We start from the raw sequence: 26,002 nt of genomic DNA on the forward strand, positions 1-26,002 counted from the left end.
GCACTAGTCCTGAATCACCCAAACACACGGCACACACTGTATTCTACTGCACACACACTGGTACCCAGTATTTGTCTGAATCTGTTCGATTTGCACACATGCCACATCTGTTCTGAAACGCCCAAACACGCTGACACAGCACACGTATTTTCTATAAGCACACCGGCACCCGGTATCTGCCTGAATCTGACAAACTTGCATACATGCCATATTTGTCTTTTCAAAATCGCATTTTGAATGTTGTCCTGCAATTGTTGTTTTCTGTTTGCAGGAGGGTTCCCATACCATTCGCGGGTATGGGAATACTGGTGCACGGGAGTGGTATGATGAGCTCCCTGATGCGGTCCAGCGCATCGTGGACCGAGCGGGCTTCGGCACCTTCTGCCGAGGGCTCTCTAGGCTGTCCACATGCAGGCCTCTCCTTGCTGCTTTGGCGGAGAGGTGGTGGGACACCACCGATTCTTTCCATTTTTCTGCTGCAGGGGATATGACGATGACCCCTTATGACTTCTCGATGCTCACAGGCATCGGGGTAGGGGGTGATCCAATCCCCTTCGACACCGACATGGATGAGTGGACCGCCGCTCAGGTCCATTTACTGGGGGAGGCCCCACCACTAGCTCGTCCAGGCTTCGTGCGGTACTCCTGGTTCGAGACACAGTTTCGGGTCCAGCCCGCATTGGGGGAGAAGGTGCAGATGACCCCGGAGGACGAGGAGAGGTATGCTCGTGGCTTCCTCATGTTCCTGTTCGGGACTACCATCTTCGCCGACCGGGCGAACACCGTGCCTCTCTGCCTTCTCAGCGCACTGGTGGACGTCCGGGATATCTTGCACTACGACTGGGGTGGCGCTGCTCTGGCCACCCTGTACGGATATATGAGCTCGGCTTCTCGCGGCAGCGGCCAGCTGCTTGGAGGTTACTGGCGGGCTTGGGAGGTACACTTCTTCTCCACTTTTTCATTCCTGTCTCGTACTTTCCGTACTCTGTACACTGCACACACTGTAGTCTGCTTTACACTTGCTGTATACTGTACACACGGCACACACATACATTCTGCTTTACACTGACTGTACATTGCTCACACTGTACACTGTACACAATACACTGCACAACACACGGCTCTGCCATTTCTGCTTCGTTCTGTATATTCTGCTTTATCTAATGGTCATACTGACATATGTTTTGCAGCTGTGGGTTTACGCCTACTTTCCCAGGCTTGCCCCCGTGCCAGTTGCGGAGCCTCCTCCGGCTGTCTCGTTCTCGAGTCGCTTCGACGGGAGATGCACCCGGCGACCACGAGAGACTTTCGGCTTCTTCCGCCGATACTTCGATACCATTACCCCTGCCGAGGTATGCTTTACTTTCAGTTTATTTTGCTTCGCTTTCCCACTGCATATTTCAATAACAGTAGATAACAAACTGTCTGTCACTTTCAGATCACATGGCGGCCATGGGCCTCCTTGCCGTCGGCGATGCGGGGTCGGTTCCCTGGTGCTGAGGAGACCTCGCGTTTCCGGATCTTGCTAGAGGGCCCGGTCTGTTGGGCTTGGTACCTGGGGGAGCGTTTTCTACGCCAGACCCGCGGGTTACCTGAGCAGATAGTCCCGGCTCACCCTCCTGCAGAGATGAGGGAGACCGAGGGGCTGACCCCTGAGCAGCTGGATGATTACTCCATCGGCTGGGAGGAGGCCGGCTTCCGAGGCACCGGCGACTATCAGGAGTACGTGCGGACGTACCTGATGCGTCCCTTGAGCGGCCGTCGAGCAGAGGGGGCCAGGCCTGTAGCATCGGCGGCTGGGGCCGGAGCGGGAGCAGGGGCTGGATCTTTGAGGAGGGCCCGGGTCCGTGGTAGGGGTGGAGTGCGGGGAGGACGAGGAGCTGGCTGGCCTGCCCTGCCTGCTGTACTGACTTTCCAGGGGCAGGGTGGGTCGACCTATCAGATCCCCTTCGCCCCTCCACCGGCTGGTCATGAGTTCATTGACATCCCCGACCTACCGCCGGTATGTATCACTGCACTTCGTACAGTTATTCAATTCAGTTTACTTGATATTCCACAGAATACTAATGCATCTGATACCTTTGCAGGCTTCTTCTGAGTACACCCGTCAGTCGTTGGCGATGAATGCCTCGATGATGGGGATGCTCCAGCGGACATTTGACCTCCTAGCCGTCTACAGCATACCGGTATGTCCTTCTGACACTGGCCTCAAACCATTCATTCACTGCTTTACATAATCTGATGCACGACACAACACGTGATACACTGATCTCACAGCATCTGGCCCACTGCATACACTGCATTCTGCACTGTACTCTGTACTGATAAACTGCTCACGGCATTCATACACTATACTCACACACTGCATTCTGCACTGATAAACTGCTCACGGCATACTCTCACTGTACTCATACACTGCATTCTGCACTGTTAAACTGTCCACAGTATACTGATGCATTTCCCTTTTTGTGTACTTTTTCAGCCTCCTTTCCAGATTCCCATGGCAGGAGGTGCTCCAGCTAGACCTTCTGTCTCTGCCCGGGGGAGAGATGAGGAAGGCCGGATATTTCCCCGTACCAGGGGAGGGCGTACTTACGTCGGGAGTAGCTCGCGAGCTCCAGTCCCGGATGATGACGACGACGAGGAGTCAGAGGCGGAGGCAGGGTCATCGGAGGAGGAGACCGGAGACGGTTCTAGCTCGGGCTCTGACGACGACGCTGATGATGCTCCTGGACCCTCGTCCAGGAAGAGGACCAGGACAGACTGACGGCCCTTCGGAGTGCTTGACACAGATGCAGATTTTTGCTATCTCTTTTTTTTTTTTTTTTGTACTTTTCTTTTTGGTTGGTAGATAGATTACCTTGTACTGCCGCAGGCAGATTTTGTTTTCTTCAAAACTTGTACATTTGAAAAGATAATGAAATGAAACGGACTTTTTATCTGAAAAAGTGTTTACATTTACACATTTTATGCATTGCATCGCATCTCATCATGTTACACCTCAATGTAAACGAAATTGATTGGTTATCTGAAAATTGAACACTTGCACTGTAATAATCAGATAACTAGACAGCCAACAGCAAAATAACCCAAGCAACCCACTGCCTGATTCTGGACACACAGCCCTTACTCTGTTGGGGATTAATCTGCACACAACCCATAACACAGCATTCGATTCATTCTGCACACGGTAATTCTCAAACAAACAGCCCAATCTGACAAGACAGAGCTCAAAGATGGAACTGGTTGGAGTCGAAACACGTTCAAATGTAGAGAATGACACAGCATTCTGAGCATAAATGATTTTCGAAATCGAATGAGGGTTTTTCAAACCGGGATATCGAGCCTACAACTGAACACAGCGAGGAGGACTCAAACAAAGAGGTACACGACCTAAACACAACGAGACACGCTCGGGAGAGACTCAAAACAAAAGACGAGACGGTCAAATGAAAGAGGCACGACACACAGACGCGTAAGCGAAGATGGGGGACCTCAGATCACAAGGAGCCAGTTCAATCTGGGTATTGTTTCCCACCCTTTCTGATTTGTGATCCTCACATCACTCGACTCTCAAGCTCGGATTTTCTCTCAAAACCCTTTTCCTCACTTTTCTCTCAACTCACACCTCTCTATTCTTCAATCTCTCATTTTTCATCCCTCCCCGGGGTGATTAATGGATGAATAGGAAGTTGCGGGTTCACGCCTGATGCCGTTAGCTCACAGCTATTTCTTCCGGCGGGCAGAGTGCTCTTCTGGCAAGTACGTTGGTGACGGGGGAAAGACAGAACGCCTGACTCAACTGTGCCCCTAGTTCATCACTTTGACCATTCCTTTTGTTTTGGTCTTCTACTAAAACGGTTTGATCAAAATGAGAGTCGGATTAACGTACTCGTTCGATTTTTGATTTAAAAACCATGCAAGTCAGGCTGTAAGCACTGAAAATTTTCCTTTTGGGGTCCAAGACAATGGTCCGGTTTTGGAAAATAGAATAGTTTTCGAGAAAATAGTCAACCTCAGTAAAAATTTTCAAAAACTATTTTTCAAACAGTCAATGCTCAACGAGCATGGAACTTACTCTTCGAGATGCGCAACCTCAGATCAGAGGCAATGGAAAATTCCCCCTGGTTTGAAGGGAGTGGGAGGCAACGGAAAGTTGCCCCTAGTTTGAATGACGTCTCACGACGGCTGGTGGCAACGGAAAGTTGCCCCTCGTTTGGGATGGTGCCGCAGCAATCCGCAGACAGTCTTCATTGGCGGTGGTCGAGCTCTTAGACACAGAGATGACGAAGACGGTCACAACACATATATGGACACAGTCACCTTGAAGGGTGTTGGCCACCAGACCTTGGAATGAAATCGAAACCATTGCATGGACTGAGACGCTATGAAAGCGTTGGGGGCTGGACTTCATGATGAAGTTGCCTACGTATCCCAAACATGGGAATCAAGCCTTACGTAGTTCCGGTTAAGGTCCACTCGGGTATTTTAACCTTCACTTTGTTTGGCTCTTATTTTTGCCAAGGCGCCCAATGCGGGTTTTCGACCTTGCGAGCTTCTTTTCATTTTCTATTTCTTCTTCATTTCTTTTGCATTTTTCTTTTTCTTTTCTTTTTGGTATCTTTTGTCTTTTCTTTTCTTTTCTTCTTTTTTGTATTTTTCTCTTGCTCTAACTTTTGCCTGGGTCGCCCTTCTGGGTTTTCGACCCAGCGAGCCTCTCAAAGGGTAAAAGTGTAGCAAGTCCATGCCAAATGGTTCCTGAACTGGAAGCCTCTCCGTGTCTAAGAGAACGGCCGTTGCACTGATTTGCGGGGAACCCATCAGGGTTACTCTACGAGCTTCTTCCGGCGAGATATACTCCTTCTGATTCGGCCTTGATGCTTCTTGATCGAAGGCTACCTCAAAACTGGCCACACGGGCCTTTCATGGCATTTGTCCGTTGAACTTTTTGAACAGTCTGAATGGGTTCAAAGTCGGAACGGGTTGAATCTTGAGGCTGAGAGCGATCCTAAGCTGCGCGATCTCAAGAACGATTCCACACAGGTCTTCACAAGGCCGCGTAAAATATTTGTTTTTGAAAGTTTTTAAGAAAGCGACGAATCGCTCGTGCCGAAGATAGTGTGGAACCAATCTGGATCAGGCCAGGGTCCTTCTCAGTACTCACGCCGACAAGCATGATTTCATTCATAAAAAGGCTTAGCACGCCTCTCTTTCTCTCAAAATGATCAAAATTTTACAAAACCCAAGGAATTCCTTCCTCTTCGTTTTCATCACCGCAGTGTTCAAAAAGTTTTTTTTTTTGAAAACTTAGGTTAATGCTATGAGTTTGGCGCGCAGGAGAGCAGGCGAGATGTACTGTCAGCCCAATCAAATTCTCTGGTCCTTATGCTGAAAGCAAGCATGAAGTTGCGATAGCAACAGTTATTTCAATCGGCTCTGTTGGTGTAACTGGCCCCTCGGCAGGAACAGACTCAAAACAAAAACAGATAACAATAAAACAAGACGGTGTTCGGGACAACAACCCCTGAATCACCGGGTATTATATACAACGGGGACTGACTCGATACAACAAGACAGACCCTTAAGCAAAAAAGACTGACTCAAAACAAAGAGACAGACTCAAAACAAAAGACTGACTCGACATCTAAGCCAAGATTTACAAAACTCGGCTTCACCGATGCTCAAAAATGCGTGCCAGACGCTTCATCCAAAAATGTACCAAATGTTGCCCGCAGGCGGTTCACTTTACATACTCGCAGTATCTGAGCCCTCGAAATCCAACAACTGAGTGGTGACGGGCTTGCCTGAGGTAGGTGGTAGGATAACCTTATTATCAATCAAATCCTGCACTTCATGGCGAAGGCGGGAACATCCATCGGTGCTGTGACCGGACTGTTGATGGTACGCGCAGTACAAGGTAGCATCATGGGTGGCGGGGAGATTCTTCGGGAGCGGTCGGGGCTCCAAAGGCTTAAGATGCCCATTCTTCGCCAATATCAACAATGCCCTAGACAAAGGCATGTGGAGGTCGTGAAAGACTCTGCGCCCTCGAGGTAGGTACTTTGCAGTTTGAGGATTCTTGCCAGACGCGCTGGCGAAAGGATCAGCTGGCGCTGCCTTGGCTTTTTGAACCTTTCCCGGTGCAGGGTTGGGAACAACAGGAACTGTTTGGGCATGACGGGGCCCATCCCGGTTTTCTGCCTGGCTTGAACTGCCTTTGGTTGGAGCGGGGAAAGCATCATCTGTAGCTTTGGTCACTATTGCGGATGTTTGTTGCTTGTTCATCCCTCTGGCCTTCAGAGCCTCGACTGCCCACAGCAGTTGTTCAATAGGGTCGGCATCTACCTTTGCCTTGTCCTTTCCTTTGGCCTCAGCCTGATCGAGGGTCGGGGTTAGTGCTGACATATCGTGGCTATAGCCAGAAGCCATCTCTGGCTGGCTGAGCTCTATCACAATCCGCCCCAGTAGCGGGGGCTCCTGTGGTACAAAATTCCCGGCATACGGTGCCGCTGGTGGTGAAGCCGACATTCCATAGGCGAGGTCTGCCACAGACCTTTGGAGATCGCCTATCATCCCCATCAATTCGAAGGTGGTGGGCTCACGAGCCTGGTATAACTGGGGAGCCCAAACCGGGTGCACAACGGGCGACCTGGGCGGATATGACATACTGATGCTGGCTTCATTCTGCGGAGTGGTTCCCTGCTCCGGTGCGGCTGTCATAACCACAATTTCTTCTGAACTTTGTGTCGCCATAAATCTTGCCTCAGCAAAGGGGAGACACTGGCTGTTCTGTATCAACTCTGCAACTCTCTGGACTGAAAGAAAAACAGACAGCACTTCAGCCCAAACTGATCAAACACGGGTGTAGCCGAACAACTGTTCCCTACTGCTGATCACTGTTCCCAGATTTCTGTTCCCCAAAATACTGAATCTGATACCCGCGGATAACTGATTCTCAGATTCTGATACCAATGCCCTTAGGCCTGATGCCCCAAACTTGCAAACTGGTATGTACATTCCTGTAGAGATACACTCTAAAAGCACATAGCAAGTAAGAGAGAGCCAAAACACCCCTATGTTGGGGTAGGGTTTCCCTGTCCTATTTTGTCAGGAACTAGGATTTCACTACGCACGCAGCGGTTTCAAACAACCTATAATCGGGTAAGCAACCTGTCCTAGCTTGGAATGGTCACTATGGATTCCGAATATGCACTAGGTCGAATGGTCAAAAAAAAAAAAGGGTGCCCCGGTAAACCGGGGTTTGTGTTCCCACACTGTCAGAGCCCATAGCCGGTCAGCCTTATGGACATGCCTTGACAAGACAAGCCTCCGGCAAACCGTTCAGGAATGGCAGATGGCAAACACTGTGTTCCTAGGCGCACCAATGCACATGCAATGCAAAAAAAAACACATAAATGAGATCAAAAATAGGATATCACGAGTTCGAGTCAAACTCTCTAAAACTCCCCAGCAGAGTCGCCAGAAACTGTAGCAGCGCCCGCGTGGGACCTCGCGCTACAGTTCGGACTCTCGATTTGTGTCACGGTTCTTAATCTGAACCAAAGAGTCCAAATCTGGCAAATCGTTTTGAGAAACTGATTTTTTGAAAAAGTAGTGCCAAACATGGACTGCTTTGCCAGATACAGAGTCGCCACCTAAATATTTTTAAAATGGGGAAATTTAGGAAACCCTGACTCGGTGCCGAAGGCCACATGTCCGTCATCACCGGAGTTGTCTCGGCTCGGGAGCTTGGGTACGATCGGGGAAGGTCAGCTATGAGCACCCCCTTTCGCCCGGTCTGAAGACCGGCCTCTACTAACCGTGATATCCGTTTTTGAAAACTTTATGTGTTCTTAAACCAATTGTTAGCCTAGAATTACTATGTTATGCGCACAGCAAACAAGTATAGACTAGATTGCCTAATTTGGAAATAAACATTGCATATCCGTTTGGTTTGAAAATGCTTTGGAATTTGCTACTCGCAAGTAGGCTAAAATACGGATTTCAACGAGTTTTTCCAACTCAAACAATCCGGCCTTCACCCACAGGCATTCAAAACAGTTTAACACATAAGCATCTAGCCACATGTTAAGCATGCTGTTATGGCAACATTCACACTCATGCGATATGCTAAAGCAAAAATACTTACATCGTACTCCGTGCCAAAACAGTAAACTAGTTAGCAAACATGTATGTCCTAGTTCATGTTAAAAGTGGCTAATGCATCACATGCAAAATGTCGCTAAGATAGGCTCGGCTATCCTAAACATGTCATGTGAAAATGCACAATTATCACGTATTCAGTTTGAAAATTGAAGTATTGATGCAATTAGCGTAATGTACCGAGCCTAATGCATGTAATACAAATGCATGGATGCACACATGCATAGCATAAGGTATGCTAAATTAGACGTGACCTAATACTAACCATCAAAGCAGGTAAGTAAAAGGGAAGAAAGAAGTGGGGATTGGAAGACATTCACACACCCACACACACTTATTACAGATTTGCCCTCGCTCGGAGGGACCAAATAAATATTACAAATTAACTAACTACGCAAGCTAATTAATATTACAAATTAACTAATTTAATTAACAAATTAAATTAAATTAATTAAAGCAGGAAAGCGTCTCGGGAAACGCGCCACCATGCGCAAGCTGCCTCTGTTTTCCTCCCTTTCCTCCTCTGGAGGTTGTCAAAACCTCAGGACTACATCCTTGGACAGAGGGGATCACCACCGGCTAGATGAAACTTCCACCGGCAGTGTGGTATGGCCATCGGCACAAAATAGGGCCTGTCGGCAGAGAAAAATGTGTCGGTCGGCACATTACACTGCCGGTCGGCAGAGTATTCCTGCAGAACCTGCAACTCACAGCGACAAAGGGCAAAACAAGGCATGGCAGCATATTTCAAGGCATGTATGCACCAACCATGTCTCTTATCATTGTAATGACTCAAAGGGACATGTGCCTCGATTCTCGGACCACCAATCACGCATTTCCATGCATGATGGCCCAAAGAACCGAGCATGCAACTTTGGTTTCAAATGCATGCAAACCAATCAAACGAATTAGGCCCAATTCCTATCACCAATTCAAGGAACAAGGCATGCATGCGAAATGCAATGCAACCTAGGCATACAAGCTAGGAATGCAACATGGCATGGCAATCAACTCATGCAAGCATACAAGCATGCATAGAGCAATGCAAATGGATGGCAAAGATGGACTTAAACATGAATTAGGCGACTCTAAAATAGGCCTAAAACAGTAGCCAAAAGTGCTAAAGAGTGAGAGCTAAATGGCATGCACACACACATGCTCATAAGGACCAACACTTAAGCATGAATCAAACAACATTCAAGCACACTTGAAAGAAGGAAACATGGACAAATTAGCATGCAACATGAGCCTTAAAATCATGTTATAAAATGATGCCAAATCAAATTATAAATCAAGTCAAGCATGCAACAAAAAGTCCAAGTGTTCAAGGCAAGTTGATAAGGCATTGAACTACACTTATCATGACCAAACATGGCATGCATTAAACAACTAAAAATAGATTTTTAGCTCATAACAAGGCCAAAGGACTCCTTAGATAGCATCTAAGTGGCCCAAATTCAAAGGCATGCAAAGGCACCAAAACATGGAACATTGCAAAACATGCTTTCAAAGCATTAAAGAGACATGCGAGGCAATCAAACAAGCATGGAAATGGGACTGAAATGACATATAGAATGATCCCAAATCACCAAAACAATGCAAAGATGGCATGCTACACATGCACATACTCAAGGCCAACAAGCCCAAATGCAAAGGAGCCTTATAATGCATGCTAAAATCGACCCAAACGACTATGGACAGATCTAAAACATGGCAAAATAAGCATATAACCTTCACAAATACAAGCCTAAAACATGCTCCAACAAAGGCTAACAACCTAGAACATGTTAAGGCACAAATAAGGCATTACATGGCAACTATGCTAAACATGCATAAGGTTCCAAAACCAACTTGAAATCATGTTATATCATGGATATATAAGCATGAAAAACAAACCAAACATGCTCAACACACACTCAAGCATAGGCTTCTTTAAGAGGCCAAAATGTGCCCTTTTCAAGGACAACAAGGAGAGGGGGTGGCCCTCTCCTTCTTGGGACTTCAAAGCATCATCTTTACCACTGAAATCCCTCAAGATTTCAGTGGTGAAGAGACCTCAACACCAAAATCCCGGAGCTAGCACAAAATGGCTCAAAATGAGGCCTTTTGGGGCTTAAGGGTGGTCAAAACCCCTCAAACAACAAAACACTCTTAATAAACAATAAAGAGGGCTTAAAAATAGAACTTTTTTATGTTATACAATAATCACAAAAACAGCTCTAAGATAGGTATAAAATTGATGCAAGAATGGGGAATAAAGGTGTAAGTTTCTTACCCTTGTAGTCCTCTTCAACAAGGATGCTCCAATGGCCTCCTTTGGCTCCAAATCAGTCAAGAAGCTCAAGAACAACCCCTTAGAACTCTAATCTTAAGAGGAAGGTGAAACACTAGGTGTTTGTGTGCAATAGTAAGGCACAAAACACCTAGTGTGCAAAATGGGAGGGAAAGAGAGATAGATTGAGTGTATCTAACCCTAACCCTAGAAAACCAGAGCTCTCCTCTGTCTTTTTTTTCTCAAAAATGTCTAAGCCTCTTTCTCTCTAAGCCTTAGAGAGAGCCCTCTCTATAAGCCTCTTGTAAAGCTTATTCAACAAGCTTTGCAAGAGGGAGATCCCTCCATACACGTGTATGGAGGGGAGAAAAAGTTATACAGCTGTCCTAAAATATCTGCAAAAGCAGATGAACAGCAATCGGCCGGCAAAAAATGCCATCTTGGCCAAACAAAGTGCCGACCGGCACAAAAAAGTGCTGACCGGCAACAAATAGTGCCGACCGGCAAACTATTTTGCCGGTGGCAGCAAAAACCAGCCGGTGGCCTCTAGCCACTGCCGGTGATGGGTGGGGATGGTCTACAAGCCCTACCCTGCCCTTCCAAGGCAAAACACAAGTGTTCGGTGCAAAACCGGACACTGAACGGTCAAGTTCGGAGATTCTGAGGTAGGGCGCGAGAGCCAAAACCTCCGGGAACTCCAAACAAACACAAACAAGGATAATCACCGAGTGTTCAAGCGGTGACGTCCGAGTCTTGAGGACGGTCAAAAATGGGGTGTCTACAGGTGGCCTCCCAGATGAGTGCAACACAACTGTATGGAGGAAAACCAGAAAATGTGACCCAGGAGAGAGAAAAATAAGCTTTTTAGCAAAGTTCATAAGGGTCAAGAAGAATTACTAGTCGGCCTACCCATATTGGTGGCCTCCCAGATGAGCACAACACCATGGTGGTATGAAAAACCAGAAATTGTGGCTCAAAAGAGAGAAAAACCAGCTTTCTGTCAGAAAAACTGGCTGGAGGAGAGAGAAAAAGAGAAAGCTAGTTTCCAAGGGAAAAAGGTGGCCTTTCACCATACTACCACCTCTCTAGTAATGAAAATAGGGTCCCTACCAAAAATGGACCAAGACGGATGCAAAACGAAGGTTCGGGGGCCAAAACGTGTAGTCTGGGGCTCCGAAAATAGGCTGTTAGGCACCGGAAGTGGCGCATGACCACGAAGGTGGTCTCTCGGGCCACAGTGTCCCTCAAAAGAGAGGAAACAAGGTGTGTGCCAAAAATCGGAGCAAACGGAGGTAGTTAAGCAGTCCCGAATCAAGGCACACGGCCGACGGCTTTGAAAACTAAAAATTGGTCTCCAAACGGAAAAAATGGCCTACGACCACGAAACATAGCCTGCGGCCACTGAGAAATGGTCTACGAGACCTCTCCCTCCCTTTGGGAAGAGAAAAAAGAGAAAACAGGACCTGGTTCGCAAACCGAGGCAAAGCACAAAAGAGCCCCAAAGTCTGGGGGTAAGGCTCGCAGCCGAGACTCCGCAACCTCAGAACGAGCACAATATGCAACATCACCGAGCGCTCAGTTGGTGACGTCTGAGTCTTAAGGTCGGTCAAAAAAGGATCAAAATGTTCTTCTCCATGGCTACTGGAACTAGACTTCATGCTGGTATCATCTCTGGACATAGACTGCAGGAGTTGTTCTTTCATGAAGTCCATGCTTTTTATAATTAATTCCTGCTTAGATAATCTTGGATATTTTTGTCTTAATTCATTTTGAATTTGAACAAAAGGATTTTGTACAACTAGGGTGGCTAAAAGTAATTTGGGAGAAGCATCCCAGCAAGTCTGTGTATGGGCTTTGATTTTCTGTAAAATTTCCTGTTGTTGTTTAGGGGTATAAAGCCCCTTAGTCCACCATTTAGTAAAGAAAACTCTTTTTAAAAGGGGAATTTTATTCTGGAAATCACATTGGAAATCCCATTTTCATATCCATGGAATTCCAAAGTGAATAATAAAATGGACAGTAGATTTGGACATTGAAATATCCTTATATGCTGGAAGATGACTGTAAGCAATTTGCCATTCATTAAATGCTTGGCGAATTGGTTCTGGAAAAGCATCAATTTGGTTGCCAAACTTATCCTACCAAATGAGAAACCAGTTGGGGCGATCATTTTTAAGAACGTCGGGAAGTACACGAAGAAACCAAGAATGGCTTCATGGAGGATTCTGATAATAAAATGCTTGAGAAAAAGCATCAATGTAATCCCAATAACTGTAAGGAGATTCTTTGTTACGAATCTCAAGAGATCTGGTAACATGAGGGTGCATACCCCACGCTTGCATAGGCATAATTTTCTGGATAGTTGCTTTACTGTAATTGATTGGGCTAGCAGTACGATTGGGATCATCCAATGTATGCTTAAACTCAATCGAGGCTGTTTCTATAAGGATTTGTTCATAGATGTATCTGTATTGATCAATATGCGGAGTAGAATGCTGGGTAGTAAGATACCTCCGTTTGATCTCCCATGGATCAGACATCCATTGTTCATCTGCTGTATCAATATAGAGGATTGTTTCCTCAATAATGGTATTCTGTAAATATGGTTTGGGAGTTGTGAGGAGGACATCTTTAGCTGATTGGCTAGATTCCCCTTTTTTACTGGAAAGAGCATTAAGCCCTGGGAATTCTGTATGATAAGGATTACTCCTTCCTTGGCCCCTTCTGCCGGAGCCGCAGCCTCTACTGTACATGAGAGTCCTGCAAGTACTCACGAGTTAGAAAATCAGGAAGAGAATTATGTTCTCCTTTGATATATTTAATATCAAAATCAAATGCTGAAAGTGCACTTTGCCATGAAGCAAAAATTTGTTTATGTGCTAAATTTTGAACATCTTTTTTAAAGATTTGTTTAGTAGCAGAACAATCAACACGAATTAAAAAGTGTTGGTTTAATAAATCATCTTGAAATTTTAAAACACATTTAACAATTGCTAAACATTCCTTTTTAATAGTAGGATAGTTTAGAGCTGCTTTGTTCCATGTTCCCGAAGTAAAATGAAGAAGTTCATCATTTTTACTGTAAGGATTAAACTGTTTTAATATGCCACCATAACCTTGGTTAGAGGCATTTGTATCAACAATTTATGAGGCAATAATGGAACTGGGCTTAACTTGACTCATTCTCATTTTGGATTTTTCTTATTTCTATTTTGTGGATCTCAAATCATTCCAATTCCGTGATGATTTTGTGGCAGTTCACCTGAAATTCCCGCCTGAGCAAAATCCTCATCGTTGCGTTGATATTTGGGGTTCGTGTGATGGCTTGTTGTTGATGCTTGATATTTGTTTCTCTTGCATTTTGGTGAACCCATCTACTAGTCAATCTAGAAAATTTCCCAAATCATCTTTTTCTAAGTCTAAATCTCATTTGAATAGCTATGGGCTAGGTTATGACTTATCCAATGATGACTACAAAGTTGTGAGAATTTCTTATCATGACCAAGATGATAATTGTGTTGATAACATCGTCAGTGTGTATACCCTAAAGACGAATTTGTGGAGAAGGATTGAGGATTCTCCTTATGACCATACACTTTATGGACCTTCACGAGGGATTCTTGTTAGAGGGGCTCTCCACTGGTTAGCTCGTAAAGGTGTGGGTTCGAATAAATCTACTGCCATTGTTTCATTTGATTTAGCAGATGAAATTTTTTGAGATATGCCATCTCCAGATTCTGTTGATAACTTTATCCTAGTTGAAAAGCTTGGTGTTCTTGGAGGGTGCCTTTGTGTGCTTGTTCCTCAATATGGTGTTTATAATGATGTTTAGGTGATGAATATGTGATCCACATGATTTAGTTGGTTAGATTTTGAAGGTAATTGAGGTTATCTTCTTCTCTTTGTTGGTCTTTCTTGACATCTCATAATTTTCTTTCCAACACCATTATATATATTTATATATATAAAATATCATATATGGTTCAGCTGGTTAGGATATGATGCTTTAAAGGTGTTTGAAAACAATAACAATGTGGCAAAGACACGTTACATCAATATTTTAGAAAAGTTTCCTAGTGGTAATTTTTAAAAAAAAACGGTTTTTTTTTTTTTTTTTTTTTTTTTTTTTTCTTATAGAGGCGCAAGGAGTTGCATGATAGTTTAACATGTTACTCTAAGGTGAACACATGGAGGGTCTCTCTTTCTTAGGTCCTTCAACTATATGAGCCTGTACTGGAGTGACTGATGGTCTTCAGTGAGTGTATTTGGCTTTCTCTGTTTCTTATTTTTCGTAATATCTTAGCTCTTCTATTTTTGTCCCTCTGCTGCCTTGTTTTTGTTTTGTACTTTTTATGCAAAGTTGTGAATATTTTTATCCGTTGTCAAATAAAAATCATTCCTTATGTTTTGCCATTATTTCATTTGCTCTTTCCTTTATATTTTTGCTTATACATTTGTTGAAATGAAATGATCATAGGGGTACATGCAAGCAAGCATAACTAACACATATATTTGCAACTTATTCAAATCATTGTGAAATCTCCTTTTCCATTTTGTTTCCTGAATAGAAGTGTTTCTTTTACTAAACAAAATTCCTATTAGGGTTCCCCAAGCACGGCCTGAAGCATGTTACGATTCTAAGACTGATGATGATTTGTCGATGAGTCATCCAATCACCTGAGTCCTCGCTTCTCCTCATTTGATTGAAGAATTAGCTTTATAAGGCCTTGATAATGTTCGAGGATCTTTACTAGAAGTGAGAATTTCTCAAGATGCCTATGGAAAGAAAAATAAATGTCTTAATTGGGTAAGCTTGACTAAAACCTGTTTATTCTCTGTTGATGTTACTCATGTTGTTTTGTGGTGCCAATACTGTGAACTTATTAACTTCTGTGTAATATGATATTTGTGTTATGCTTTGCTAGTGCTATTTCCTCCTCAGATTTGATTTGCTTTTTTTCTTTTTTGTTGGTTGAGATTTTTTTAAACTATGAAGTAAGAGGGAACACTATTTTGCTTCTATCAATGTCAGTTCTGTGGTCTCACTATATTACCCAAGTCTTAGTATTACAAATGTTGTGTCTATTTTGTTTAGTTTGTGTCATAGGTTGTTTTGTTATGTTATCCTTTTAGTTTAGCAGGAAGTAACTAAGGGTGCCTCTTTCTTTCTATGCTATCTTTTTCCATATAATAATATCCTTTTATTATATGGAATGAAGCTTTTTTCATTTGTCATGAAAAAAAAAAAAAAAAACATGAGTAGGGTGTAATTTACTTTAGAACTAGATCAAATCAGTTTGTGAAAACTTATTCATAGGTTGTGTTTAAATAACAATAATCTTGAAGGGGAATGAGAAGTTAATTATCGATTTTCATAATTTCACCATTTGGAACAAATTAGAATAGAAAAGTGATTCCTTATTATTATTATATTTTTATTTTAGCAAGAATCACATTTTCTAACTAAATAGGATTTTGTCCACACAAAAAAAAAAAAAAAGAAAAAAAAAAGAAAAGAAAAAGAAAAAAGAATTCGATTCTCTCAAAATTTCATGAGAATTTCACATTTGAGAGGAATGTTAGTCATTGAAGTGTAAAGATAGTCTTATATTATTTAATATATTTATATTTTCTTATTGAAAATTTCTTATAAAACCAAACACTTAATAATATATATATATTATATATATATATACATAATATAACAGTCGAGGTATAAGTCAGACTCTTTTTTTTTTTAGATTTGAACTTAAAATCTTACGCACGGTGCATCTAATGCTCTTTCCATGATCACTTGGATAATTGTTCAAAATTTATGCTTGAATAAGATTGGGAAACGAATTTTATTACGAGTAAAACATAGCCATAGTAAAATAAAATAATGTTATAATTGAGGGGTGCAAATTTATTTATTTTAAAAAAAAAAATTTAGAAGGGTTTTTCAAGTAATAATTTCGTAATTGTTGATGGATCTGATTAGCCCTTATTTTAAATGCATATAAAACCACACAGAGCAATAATAGTTTCGTGGCAAAGCAAAAAAAAAAAAAAAAACAAAACAAGCAAAGCAAATCAATGGCGAACCTTCCAAACATGATCATCGTGAACATACTCTCTCGACTCTCCGTCGCCACTCTGCAGATTCAAGTGCGTTTCGAAGCCATGGCTCTCTCTCATCTCCGACCCTTTTTTCATCAAAACCCAACTCAATCGCAACACAAACAACAATCACCATCACGATCGACTCATCCTCCTTTCGAGTTCTTTCAATTTCCACTCCTTCAAATTTCAAAACTTTCCAATTTCAAAACAATTTCGAGGCTTTCCACCTTAAATTCCCTTCCAAGCAAAACCCAAATCTTTGTAAGGAGATTTAGGGTTCCTGCAATGGGTTGTTATTGATGTTCAATGACTATTTCTCTTTCTTTTTGGTTAACCCATCTACTAGAATATCTAAAAAATTGCCAATTTCACATTTTTCAATCAACTCTGTTAATAAATGTTTGTGTTTAGATAGTTATGGGCTTGGTTATGACTCATCCAGTGATGACTAGAAAGTTGTGAGTATTGCTCATTATGACTATGGTTCTGATTTTGATGATAATATAGTCAGTGTGTATAGCGTAAGAATTAGTTCATGGGGCAGAATTGAGGACTCTCCCTATATTCATACACCTTATGGGCCTTCGCCAGAGATTTTTATTAATGGGGCTCTTCATTGGTTTGCTAGTAGTTTTGTGGCCTCAAATAATTCGGCCGTAATTGCTTCACTTGATTTAACATATGAAAATTATGGAGATGTGCCATCTCCTGTTGACGACTTTGTTTTATTTGAAGAGCTCAGTGTTCTTGGAGGGTGCCTTTGTATGCTTGTTTCTAGCCGCTGTGGTTGTAAAGATGTTTGAGTGATGAAAGAGTATGGTGTGAGGGATTCTTGGATCAAATTTACAATCAATCATGGTTGTTTTCCTTTGTGCAATGGGTTGTGTTTATCAGAGATTGGTGAATTTTTGTTGGGGATTTGTCAAAAAAAGTTAATCTTCTACAATCCACAAGAGAAAAAATTTAAGAGACTTGTGGTTCGAGCCTGTCCAAATCATTTTGCAGCTGGAACTTAGGTGGAAAGCCTTGTTTCACCCAATTGCAGCAATATGATCATGGCGCAATAACAAGCATCAACATTAGTACTGTATAGGTATCATGGATCAACTTAAATCTTTTTCATTTTACTTTTATCTATCTATGTTGCTCCATTGTTGTCTCTTTTCCCTTGATGTTATTAAAACAGTGTGAATTTAATTTGTTATGTTGTATGGAGTTTGATTATATATTTTGATTATACAACTTTGGCTTAAGTGGCTAGGGTCAAATTTTGCAAGATTGGTGTGCTCTTCTTCAATGCTGGATGGATGGATGGAAAAGGTTTTGGGTGTAGAGCTTTCATTGATATTTATAGTTCTATGATATTGAGTTTCTATCACACTGTTCTGATGGTGAATATAGATAGTACCTTTGGTTGATTATGGCATGCTTTTGTATTGTTGTTCATGTAATGGATTGTCAAATAGCCGAAAGATTTTTTATTTTGCATTTTAACTAGTGCCATTGATATCTATAGTTCTTCACGTGTCCATCTATCATTGTATATATATTTGGAAACCACACAAACATGTCAACTCAGTTTGGTTTGGGGCAATGCCAGTTGGTGGAGATGTCCCCAATTTTTTGAATCTCACAGAAGTGCAAACACTTTAATTATTCAGGAATTGAAGTTAAAATAGAGTCAGTTTTTCTGTTTGTGATTCTGTGAATTCTTACATATTCTTCTTCTTTCAAAGGAGTAGCAACACAAAATCCAGGTTTACAGTCTGAGCATGAGGCCTCAAGCAGTTATCACCAATCAAACTTTATATAAACTGTTTTTCTTGTTATCTATTGGTTGCCTAGAAAATAAAGAAGAGGAAAATGTTTAGTAAAGATTATTTATTCACTAAAAGTAAATTATACAGAAAGGAGAATGTTGATGGAAGTGGTTGCTGGGCGGTAGGAGGTAGTTGATGGTTGTTGAAGGTGGGAGGACTCACTGGCAGTGTTTGCTGGTGATGGTAGCCGTAGATAGGGGAAGCCAAAGATGGTGATGGGCCATGTGTGGTGGCTGAAGGCGTGGGAAAGGAAGAATTGATGAAATTTGTTCGCAAAAATAATTTTTTAAACTAGAATTTTATAAATTTTATAAATTGTTTATAAATTTTTTTTTTTTTAAAAAAAAAAATAGACATCAAATGAGTATTTATTTCTAGTAATAATTTTTTTAAAGCATATAAATAGAAAATTATAGTCTTAAATATGACTAAGAGATTTGAGTTGTTTCTTTATAAAGTAACAATGATGTTAGAATGACAGTTTTCTTTTCTCATAATTTGTTTATCACTTTATATATTAATAATTTTATTGGTTTAATCCACTAAGTAGTGTTGACAAATAAAATATAATAAGAAAATATGGCCTATTTTAAATAAAATGTGGTATAAAAATATATCTAAACTAACATATTAAATGGTAGAAATATATTTGATTTTCACCATTAGGGGGATTTATAGTTCTATAAGACTATTTGTTTCATGTCATTTTTAATCACCAAACATAATTATGTGAATCTCATTGAACTGTTAATCGAATCGGGTCACCATTACAGCTAGACAAATATCCTCTGAATGTTTGAAATTATCTTTTTTTAGTGCCTTATTTATATATTTTTCTTTTTCAATGAATTTTTTTTATATAAAAAAATATTCAAAAATCATCTCATTTTATGTTCTACTTAACTAGAAAAATATATATATATATATATATATAAATTGTCTTCACTATTTTTATTTTTATTTTTTGAATATGAAAAGTTGATAAAAAAAATTGATAGAATTTTTTTTAAAAAAATTGTTTATGTTGTTAGATCTATTAAACTTATTTTTGGTTTCGTTTTGATAATTTTAATTGTTCATATTTTAGTATTTGTCCAGTCATAATCTTTGCAAAATATTAAGTTGATCGGATAACGATAACTATATGTTCAGATTTGTTTCATATGAAAAAATGACCAGTGAAAAAAAAAATCATACAAAATTAATCTGAATACTTGTCATTGTCCAATTAACTTGATTGATGAATCCTAATTTACGAATAATTCAGAAGATTAAAACGTGACCCAAAAATAGGCCTAATAGACCTCACAACATATCTCCACTCCGATTAAGCATAGGAGAGAAGTCCATTCCACTTTTAGGGGTTGTTTGGCATGATGGATATAAGTACACCTATTTAAAGCATCTCAGCAGATCCCTTATAATAGCAAAAAGTTATTATAAAGGGTTGATTCTTCAAAAATCCTTTCCCACCAGATCCCTTATACAACCTTTTAAATTTAGGATTACTACAGTCACTGTAGCTCCCTTATATCTAACAGTGGTTGTCCACTCGGATGTCCCAGATGAAAAGATCTAGGCAAAACTCGCTTCGTTGGTTGTCCACTCGAATATCCAGCCGATCGACTTCCCAGACATCTGGCCTCGGGCTTTTGCTGCTTTCTTATGTAATTATTTGACTTTATAGCAAGAAACATGGAGTTGCCTTTCAGCTCCCATTTTTTACTTTATTTTATAATGTTTAATTATTTTATTATTAAAAAAATATTTAAATTTAAAAATAAATAAAAATATTATTTTAATTGAATAAAGAAAGAATAAGGAGTTTGTTGGAGAAGGTAGACGAAAAGTAATTCTTAAAATAAGAAATGCATTTTTTAATAATATTTTAAGATAAAATTTAAATAAACTGGTAAGGATGCTATTAGATAAATGTACTTATCATCTCTCTACTTTTATACATATTTTTTTTTATAAAAAATAAAAAAATATATTTATTTAAATTATTCCAAATAACCCCCGTTTGTTTTGGGTGAAAGAGAGGGTATTGAGATTGCTAATACCAAGGTATTAGTAATAGCCTTGTTTGTTTTGGGAGAAGGCCTTGAGACTATTAGTCCATTGGTATTACTAATACCCTTGGAGAGAGGATTGGTAAGGAGGAGGTAGAGATGGTATTAGAAAAATAGTGAGGGGATTAGAATTTTTTTTATTTTTTTATATATGGGAATTTTTTTTTAAATATAATTTTTAATTTTTTATATTTTTTTATTTATTTTATTATTTTATATAAAAATAATTTAACAATTCCTCACTATGAATCCCCTCACTAATAATCCCCTCACTATCAATCCCCTCCATTCTATGTCTTAAAACAAACGGGGCCTTAGCTTCATCCCAAGCTCATGGCTCCCAGAGTCTCAAATTGAGGAGGACAGTGCAATAATCCTAATTTAAATGCATGTACAAGATTGAACAATTGGGAGGGAAACACACTACCACGTCTCTCAACACCTTTGAAGCTCTCACGAGACGACAATGGCGAACCTTTCCGAAGAGATTATCATCGAAATACACTCGAGACTTCCCATCACCACTCTCTGCCAATTCAGGTCTGTTTCGAAACCATGTTCTCTCTGATCTCCAACCCTCACTTCATCAAAACCCACCTCAATCGCAACACCAGCGAACACGACCGACTCATTCTCCTATTCAACTCTGTCGATTTCTACTCCGTCCTTCTCAAATCGTCCCAATTCAGCCACGATTCATTGGCTGCTCTGCACCTAAAATTCCCACCAAATCAATACCCTAATCATGGTCTCTGGTCTTTGCGTGGTTCGTGTAATCGCTTGTTGCTGATGCTTCATAACAATCGCTCTTCTTTTTTGATTAACCCATCTACTAGACAGTCTGGAAAAATACCCAATTCACCTTTTTCAAAAAAGTATACATTTTTTTTATAAATTTTTTTGTGATAGTTATGGACTTGGCTATGATTCATCCAATGATGACTACAAAGTTGTGAGAATTTCTCATTATTTCTGCATATCTGATTGTACTGATAGTATTATAGTCAGTGTGTATACAAAAAGTACCGATTCATGGTGAAGGATTGAGGATTATTCTTATCCGGGTAACCCTTTTATATTTGGATGCCCATCGGTTATTTTTGTTAGTGGCTCTCTCCATTGGTTAACTACGGACTCGAAAAAGTTGGATGTTATTGCCACATTTCATTTGGCAGATGAAAATTTCCAGATTATGCCATTTCCAACTCTGCAGTATGCTCACCGTCTTAAGCTTCGGCTTGGTGCCCTTGATGGGTGCCTTCGTGTGCTTGTTCCTCTCTGTAATGGTTGCCAAGATGTTTGGGTGATGAAAGAGTATGGTGTGAGAGATTCCTGGACCAAAATCACAATCGGTTCGAAAATCTTGTGTTTACCAAGGACTGGCCAAGTTTTGTTCGACACGAGAAGAAATAAGCTAATGCTCTTTGATCCTCAAGAAGAAAAATGTAGGGAGCTAGTGGTTCGAAGCGGTTCATCTCAATTTGAAGCAGGAACTTATGTGGAGAGCCTTGTTTCACCCAATTGGAGCAACATGATCAAGAGGTAATAATACTATTACCAATCATCGCAGAAAAGAATACTCCGGGACAGGTAACCCGATTGAAATGAGCATAACCTATTTTTTATCACTTCATTTTACTTCTATATGTCTATGCCGCTGCATTGTTCTCTCTTTTTTGTTTGATTGCGTGGGTAACCTATAAGGTCCATTTTGTTATTCGTTTTTGGTCAATTGCAAATGAATCTTTCATACCATGTGGCATAATTGTTTAGTTTTTTAAGATGATTGATATTATCATTCTTCATTTTGTCAGTCTTTCTTTCCATCTCATATATTTCTTTCTAACACCTATTTATGAAAAAAAAATAAAAAAAAATTCTTTCTAACACCAAATAATATAGGGGAAATATCACATTAGTGGTATTTTCAAAGAATTATTACAAATCAATGTTAAATCTTATAAATGTTAACAATTAAAAGTTTAAACTTTTTTATGATTTTGTAATTTTTTTTCCCCAAAGAATCACTGTTTCGTATTTCTCCCAATAATATGTATGTCCTAGATGATTCTGTTGGTTAGGATGGGATGCTTTAAAGGCTTTAGAAAACAATGACGATGTGACAAAGACGCTGCATCAATATTTTCAGGGAAAGTTTCCTGAAGGTGATTAAAAAAAAAAAAAAAATGAATTGTTTTGTTGGTTCTTGAATTCATTGAAAACTACAGATGCCCAAGGGCTCGCGGTTGAGTTGAGACAACATGTTTTATATATATTTTTTGCAAAGTTGTGAATGGTTATATGCATAATTTTTATTTATTTCTTTATTTATTTTTTCTTGAATAAAAATCCGTTATGACATTTTGTTATGATTTCATTTGCACTTTCATTTATTCTTCCAGTTATACATTTCTTGAAACAAACTGGCCATAGGGATACATGTAAGTAACTAAGCATAATTAAAATAAAAAAAAAAAAGTGCTGCTATTTGCACTTGCCTCTTTACTTTGCCCCCCCCCCCCAATTTCTTTGAACCCCCACCCAGCAAAATCCCCCTATTTTCTCTTTGAACCCCCATCCTAATACCAATTATACCCCCTCATCTTTTTTGGCCCCCAACTTTTTTTTTTGCAATTTTCTTACCACCGGCAGCCCAACTCCTCCGGCGACCTCCCAGCACCTTCCCCACTGGCGACCACCATTCCACAACCTCCGACCATCGCGACCCATTTTCTCATCTTTTTTTTCCCAGATCTGGTTTCTCTCTCTCTCTCTCGGCAGATCTAAACTACGATTCATGGCGACGATCTAGTCTGTCCATGCACGGCAGGTCTTCGACGGTTGCGGCAATCCTACAGTCGAGGTTTGATTTCGAACTCTTCTTCTTTGTCTGAACTTGATCACTGATACAGATCTTCCCACGGTTTGAGCTCACCGAGCTGAATTGATGATTAGATGATCATAAAAACGAATCGTGCAGTGTATTTTTTGATTGTTTTTAGTTCGCATGCTCAAATCTATGGATTCTCATTGCCAATGGAGATGGTGGTCTTCTTTCGGTCGAAGTACTGGACGATCTCAACCGAAGGAGCTGCCATTGTTGAAGAGATTATGAGACCTGGAAAACCTTAACCCTAGATAAATGAGGAGCCGATTCACGACGAATGAAGGAGTGATGTGAGAGAGACAGAGGTCGCCGGCGGCAATGGCAGTGGTGATCGCCGGTGGAGATGGTGGTGAAAATTTTTGTGGGTTAGGGTTTGGGAAATTAGGGTTAGGGTTCGGAAAATTAGGGTTAGAATATTAAGAATAAGGGTAAAAATGTAACTTTATATTTGGATAAAATTGGAATTAAAAAAATAAAATAGATGGGGGGTCCAAAATAATTCATAGGGTGCTAATAGCACCACTCAAAAAAAATTCGGCAACTTACCTGAATCATTGTGAATTTCATGTTTCATTTTGTTTCCCGAATGAAAGTGTTTCTTTTGTTCCTATTAGGTCCCTCCAAGCACAGATGGAAGCATGCGAAGCCAAGAATAAAGCTGACCTGTCAAAGGCAAAGAGATATAGGTTGGATGAGTGAGCCATCCAGTTCCAAGAGTGATCGTTTCATCCTATAGAATAACATGGATAGAGAGCCACCAGGCTATTTGAGATCCTCAATGGAAGTAGGTATTTGTCAAGATGCATGTGGAAAGGATGATGGTTTAGTTGAATAGGCTTGAGTGTCTTCTATATTTTTGTTGGGTTGATGTTACTCCATGTTATTTGGTGGTGTCAATAATGTGAATTTGTTAACATTAGTGTCATTTTGATATTTATGTGATGTCGTGCAAGTTTTTTCTCCACCTTGAATTGGTGTCTGTATGTCTTCTTTTTCTTTCTTTTTTATTCTGGTTGAATTATTTTTTTTCAGGCTATGAAGCATAAAAGGGAACTTTTTCGATTAGACTTCTCTTCATACACAACAATTCTATGTTCCTTTCTAGCAAAACATGAATGGATGCATGAATGTTATGCACAACTTGGCTTGTCACAACGATTGCAAAGTATTTGGCCTGGCATATGCCCTTTACCAATTGTTCCCTATCTTGTATAATGTAATGGATTTTCTCACAATCTATCTTGCGCGTACTTATAGGCTCCCTGTTTGTGAATGGTATAAGTTGTTTATTTGTGATTAGTTATTTCTAATTGTTTTCATTCCTCTTGGTTTGTTTCTGCATGAATTTTTAAAGTTCTTCATAGGGATCTCTACCAAGTACAATCTGGTTCATAGGCATGGGCATTGGTCCAATCAAATGGTAATTAATCTTCATCATGTTTGAGTTCCTAAGTTCGGAAACGATGTTGATAAACTGAATTTTACATTTTGTCAAAGATGAAACATTAAAAGATTATTGGTTTTTGGATCAGGTATGAAAATATTATGAAGGGTAATGATGAATCTATTAGATCATTTAATATCTAGAATTGCTTTAATAGACATATACAGAGTTTGTATAATGAAACATAACTCTCTCTCTCTTGTTGTGCAACCTTTGGTAACCATGGTTTTGGGTTTGCCAATAATTTCACCTCAAGCTTGATCTAGGTTGTGATATTCAAATTAGGATTGAAGTGAGATAACTAAGCTTAAATCTTCTATAGATGTGTCATTATTCCAAAGTTTGGTGAACTCCCAGCTTATGTCTGAGTTGTTATGCTACACCAAGGCTTTAGGTTCTTTTGTGATTATTCAAGTCACTGGTTCTCTAAGGATTTGGTCCATCATACTGGTGCTTATGCACCACTGCCCCTGAATCTTTTTGTGACTGATCCCATACCTTTTTTCACTTTTTGCATATCCCATTCATACCTTTCAATGGTTCCTAAGAGGACTGCCCAACAGTATAGGTTTGTATTTTGACCCTCCTTAAGGTACTTGGAAAAAGAAACCAAAAAAAAAAAGAAAAAAAAAAAAGGAAGTGATCTTGCAATGAAATGTTTATGATGCCGAGAGCTTTCAAAATTCCAGAATCCCAATGAGGTCCAATTTTATTTTATTTTATTTTTTATTTATTTATTTATTTATTTATTTTTTTTTTGTGGATAAATATACGAAGTCCCAACTGTTTTTCGATTTTATTCTTTGTTCACCCAGAAAACCATCTTATAAATGAAATTTCGACAAGTCTTCTCTCTTTAATTCATCTATGGTTTATTGCCCTTATGTAAAAGTTGCAAAGTTAAGAGGGTAGATATGTGATTATCGTTTATTAGATGTTGATAGTTTATTTACTTTATTTTGTTTTCAGAGGAAAAAATGTTTGCCTGATTGCCTACACAACATTGTTTGAGTGGACCCGGTTGGAACGGCTGATGCATTTTCTTGGCCATATTGTGGCCTTTTCATTTGCGATCTACAGAAGTGCAGCATATTATTTTTAAAATTTTTGTTGCTATTGGTGGCTTTTTGTTTCAACTAGCAGAAAAACTGATCTGTTTCCCATTATAGCTGGTGTTTGGCCATTTAAATTGACATTTTTATTCAAATTTTTTAGCTTTGTTTTTGTTTTTGTTTTTGTTTT

At 40.1% G+C, this 26,002-nt stretch overlaps 2 protein-coding genes and 1 long non-coding RNA gene across 4 annotated transcripts; all 3 read left to right on the top strand.

Moving 5' to 3' along the window:
• Window positions 1-622: 622 nt before the first annotated feature.
• On the top strand, window positions 623-2,793 carry LOC145789801 (protein MAINTENANCE OF MERISTEMS-like). The gene is made up of 5 exons (XM_082867225.1): window positions 623-937; window positions 1,191-1,352; window positions 1,439-2,002; window positions 2,088-2,186; window positions 2,483-2,793. Exons 1-5 carry the CDS (start codon window positions 698-700, stop codon window positions 2,765-2,767), a joined length of 1,350 nt encoding a protein of 449 aa, XP_082723351.1. The 5' UTR covers window positions 623-697; the 3' UTR covers window positions 2,768-2,793.
• A 10,976-nt stretch (window positions 2,794-13,769) lies between these two features.
• Window positions 13,770-14,153, top strand: LOC145803708 (F-box protein CPR1-like). Its single transcript, XM_082897046.1, has one exon. The coding sequence runs from the start codon at window positions 13,770-13,772 to the stop codon at window positions 14,151-14,153; it is 384 nt and encodes a 127-aa protein (XP_082753172.1).
• Window positions 14,154-20,756: 6,603 nt separating this feature from the next.
• On the top strand, window positions 20,757-24,550 carry LOC145795489 (uncharacterized). 2 transcript variants are annotated; one of them, XR_014336510.1, is made up of 2 exons: window positions 20,757-22,019; window positions 23,931-24,550. It is a non-coding gene; the product is annotated as an uncharacterized LOC145795489 (long non-coding RNA). The 2 variants fall into 2 exon arrangements; XR_014336517.1 differs by having other exon boundaries at window positions 20,757-21,971.
• Window positions 24,551-26,002: the final 1,452 nt, after the last annotated feature.

The sequence above is a fragment of the Camellia sinensis genome, chromosome 1 (assembly GCF_055761805.1).
Source record: "Camellia sinensis isolate YWXY chromosome 1, ASM5576180v1, whole genome shotgun sequence".
NCBI lineage: Eukaryota > Viridiplantae > Streptophyta > Magnoliopsida > Ericales > Theaceae > Camellia > Camellia sinensis.

Bases quoted from the DNA above. Each gene is read 5' to 3' on its own strand.
- LOC145789801 (XM_082867225.1), top strand. From the start codon at position 698: ATGACCCCGGAGGACGAGGAGAGGTATGCTCGTGGCTTCCTCATGTTC. The intron at 938-1,190 runs GTACACTTCTTC...TATGTTTTGCAG, and splicing joins GTTACTGGCGGGCTTGGGAG to CTGTGGGTTTACGCCTACTT. The intron at 1,353-1,438 runs GTATGCTTTACT...TGTCACTTTCAG, and splicing joins ATACCATTACCCCTGCCGAG to ATCACATGGCGGCCATGGGC.
- LOC145803708 (XM_082897046.1), top strand. From the start codon at position 13,770: ATGCTTGATATTTGTTTCTCTTGCATTTTGGTGAACCCATCTACTAGT.